At 44.4% G+C, this 3,801-nt stretch overlaps 1 protein-coding gene across 1 annotated transcript; it reads left to right on the top strand.

Moving 5' to 3' along the window:
* Positions 1–314: 314 nt before the first annotated feature.
* LOC112818996 (fibroblast growth factor-binding protein 1-like) lies at positions 315–3,453 on the top strand. The gene is made up of 2 exons (XM_025866062.2): positions 315–428; positions 2,336–3,453. The coding sequence occupies exon 2, from the start codon at positions 2,356–2,358 to the stop codon at positions 3,121–3,123; it is 768 nt and encodes a 255-aa protein (XP_025721847.1). The 5' UTR covers positions 315–428; positions 2,336–2,355; the 3' UTR covers positions 3,124–3,453.
* The last annotated feature ends 348 nt before the right edge of the window (positions 3,454–3,801 follow it).

The raw sequence follows: 3,801 nt of genomic DNA, 5'->3' as shown, positions 1-3,801 counted from the left end.
AGCTTTAGGTAAAATAGCACAGGGCTTGGCAGCTATGATAGTTTTGTTATTGTTTATAACTCTCCCCACAGGTATTGCTGCTGGGGTCCTCCTCCCATCAAGGAGGGTCTTTGCAAGGCTGAGCCATCCTCCTGTCCTGGCCACTGGGGGAGAGAGAAGGGCTTGAAGGAAGCAAGTATAATGCCCTGCCAATACCTCCTCCCACAGGGTTACACCAACTACTTTCCATCCAGGAACTGGCTCCCTCCCAAGGGGTATGATTGGGAGGAGTGTGATAAAAATAGACAGGTGTGTGTGTTGTAAAATCTATCTGCCAGGGCTTCAATAAAAAGGGCCTCCCCTGCCTGGCACAGCAGATGAGACAGCTGTAAGCCTGCTAGCTCACTCTCACATCTGGGATTACACTGGATCTGCATACTCAGAACAAGGTAAGAGTCTGGCTCTTCTAAGAGTTCCATTCCCCACCTTTCTTCTCACTCCCCTGAGGACTTCAGGATCCTATCAGGGACACGTGGGGGCTGAGTCTCAGTGCCCTGATAACAAGTAGGTCTTCACATGGTGTATCTAGGCCCCCATCCATCCTTCCTTCAGGAGCCCACTGTGACTGTCTGTCTCCTTTTCTCAATTCTGAGGAGAGGCCACAAGCCCAGAGTGGAAATAAGATCTTGGGCCATTTTCTGGACCTGCCCCTTATACAAGCAAAATCTATATTTCTTTTAAATGGAACACTGACAGTATGAATCATCTTATCATGAACTATACCAAATAAAACCCTGAGTAGTTCATAACTTTCTTATTTGTTGTCAGTATTTTCCAAAGGACAGAGCAAAGTTGAAATGCAAGAGGTGAGCACAGTTGGTGGTATAAAAGGCCAAAGAGACAAGTTCTGGCTCCTTTCCCAGCTTTGTCACTTGCCCAATATGGGATATTGAACAATTTATTTACCAGTATGAGCCTGAACTGTCACATCTGTTACCTGGGGGTGATTTATTCTTACTTACCAGGCACAGCTCTTGACTAGATTAAATGTGAGAATCAAATAGTGGTCAAGGGCATAGAATATAGTAGGTGTCAAAGAGAAGTGCTATCTCTTCTCCTTTCAACATTTTTTTAAAAATGCCAACCTGATATAATCCATGCAGTTTACTGTAGCATTTAAGGTAATCCTATTTATGCAATGATTTCTTTTTTATTATTTTTAAGATTTTATTTATTTGAGAGAGAGAGAGAGAGATCTCACACAAGTGGGGAGGAGGGGAGGTGGAGGGGCAAAGGGGGAGGTAGAAGCAGACTCCCTGCCGAGCAGGGACCCTGACACAGCGCTGGATCCCAGGACCCCTGAGATCATGACCTGAGCCAAAGGCAGATGCTTAACCGACTGGGCCACCCAGGCGCCCAGCCAATGATTTATTTTTAAAAGCATTGGTTGAGAGCTTTCTACAAGCCCAGCACTGTGCCACAAAGCTCCAGAAATCAGTCAGGTATCATCCTTCCCTTCAACTTCCTAGTTTAAATGCTCTGGTAGAAATTCACCCCATCCACGCTTGTTCACTTTGCATAGTCAAATGGTATGACCTCCCCTCCTTCATGCCTTTCCTTAAGCTCTTACTGCACTCCAGATGGCCTCCTCACAAACCCATCTATCTAAAAATGTCCAAATCCCATATGTGTTGAACGTTGGGTCAAACATCACCTTTCATGTCATTTGCCATGTCCTTTCTCATTATGTGGTCACCTGAGTCCATGTAGAACTGGGTTAGAAATCCAGCACATGGAGCTGGAGGAGACTGGCAATTATCACACCTAACACCTCGATATCCAGGGGCACTGAGGGGAAAGTGACTTGGCCAAGATCAAGTTGGGGACAGAATTGGGACAGACTCCTTGTCAATGCTATTTAAATTCCCCCAAAAGTTTTTTCTAATCTTTTTAAGATGTGACCTACTCATTCACATTGATATATCCAACATCTAGTCTAGTGCATAGTATATAGTAGGTGCTCCATAAATGCTTGTTTAATGAGTAAATGAAGGAGTGAGTGAGTGAGCAAATGCAGGAGTAAAGGAGTAGTGAATGAGGGATGAGAGCTTATTTGGCTCAGAGAGTGGTGAAGGAATGGAGGAAGAGTAGGAGATTTTTAACATTCAGCACTCAAGTCAAGGAGAAATGTGAATAGATGGGCTGCAGGTCTAGTAATTCCAGGAGCCAGAAGGATTCTTGATCTGATCTCACTTCTAAGCAAGGAGGCATAAGTCAGTGTAGACGGAGGGGCATCCTGCAGCCTTGTATTGCTGAACTATTGCCCAGCATTGACTCACCTGCTCTTGTCAAACAGGTTTCCACCAAGCTGAAGCCATGAGGATCCGTAGCCTCACCCTGCTCTCCTTCCTTCTTCTGGCTATTGAGGTGTCATTGGTGAAGGGCAAAAAGGAAGTAAAGAATAGACATGTCAGCAAAGGCACCAGAGATAAATTGCATACTCTGAGAGAGACCCAGATTGAGCCACCCAGACACCTGGCCAAAGGCAAGTTTGTCACCCAAGACCATGCCAACTGCAGATGGGTGGTGAGTGACCAAGAAGAGGGCATCACCCTGAAGGTTGAGTGCACCCGACAAGACAACAAGTTTTCCTGTGTCTTTACTGGCAATCCAGCTTCCTGCCTAGAGTCAAAGAAAAAGAATGTCTACTGGAAACAAATTGGTCGGAAACTGCGCTCTCAGAAGGTCATCTGTGGGGACCCCAAAACTGTCCTGAAAACCAAGGTGTGCAGAAAGAAGTTTCCAGAATCCAGTTTCAAGCTGGTGAATTCCACTCTGATTCAGAACAAGAAACCCAGCCAGGAGTTAACGGAGCCCTCTCCCAGGGAGCAGAGCAAAGTCAGTAAGGCCTCCCTCATGGAACCTAAAAAGGTCAAAGAGTTATCCCCTAAGGAGCAGATAAAGGTCAAAGAGAATATCCCTTCTGGCTCAGTGGAGACTCAGACCGTAGCCACCAAGGATCCCAAGTGTGTGGAGGACCCAGACTTAATAAATCAGACAAAGATGGCCCTGGAATACTGTGGGGAATCCTGGGGCTCTATCTGCAAATTCTTCATCGCCATGGTCCAGAGCAACTCATGCTAATGAGTCAAAAGAGAACAGAGTCCCTTAGGAGGTGCTATGTCAAAGCCCTTCAGTATGCTGTAAAGCTCTCTGAGTAAAATGAACATTTGTGCTATGAGAGTGCAGGGGAATATTTAAACAGATTTTATAACTTTTGTTTTTGTGTTTTGGAATTTGCTTTATATTCATTTCCTTAAATTCTATTTTCCGAGGTTGTTTACCTCAGTATATGTTTCCATGACCCATGAAGCTATGTGTATATGAGCAGTGAGGACCATTCTTTGAGCTGAATGAGCCAGAGCGATGATTCCAGTGCAATACACTTTCTGCTGAATTAACAAAGTTAATAAAGCTCTGGGTATTTTTCAGAAATATGTTCAACCATTTTTTGTTTCTTTATGTTTACTTTCAATTAACTCATAAACAGTCCCCATATATCAGTGTGAAAAATATCTAAGTAATGACCCATCCTAAGTCATCCCCAAATGTAACCCATTCCAGAATCCCTATCTCTATCCTTTCTTCCATTGGTCTGTGGTGTTTGATGCTTACTGCACTGTAATAAGTAGGATCCCTGATTTCAAGTGGGATAAATAAGGCATGGTGTGATTAAAAACACAAATCAGGGTCTCACAGATGGTAAGAGGGGAGGAAGATTTGAACCCAGAAGGTCTGTAAAGCCAAGCCCACAAGCTTGAG

The sequence above is a fragment of the Callorhinus ursinus genome, unplaced genomic scaffold (genome assembly GCF_003265705.2).
Source record: "Callorhinus ursinus isolate GAN/ISIS: 27379988/994484 unplaced genomic scaffold, GSC_fseal_2.0 scaffold782, whole genome shotgun sequence".
Lineage (NCBI taxonomy): Eukaryota > Metazoa > Chordata > Mammalia > Carnivora > Otariidae > Callorhinus > Callorhinus ursinus.
This window is presented reverse-complemented; position numbering and strand designations above follow the sequence as displayed.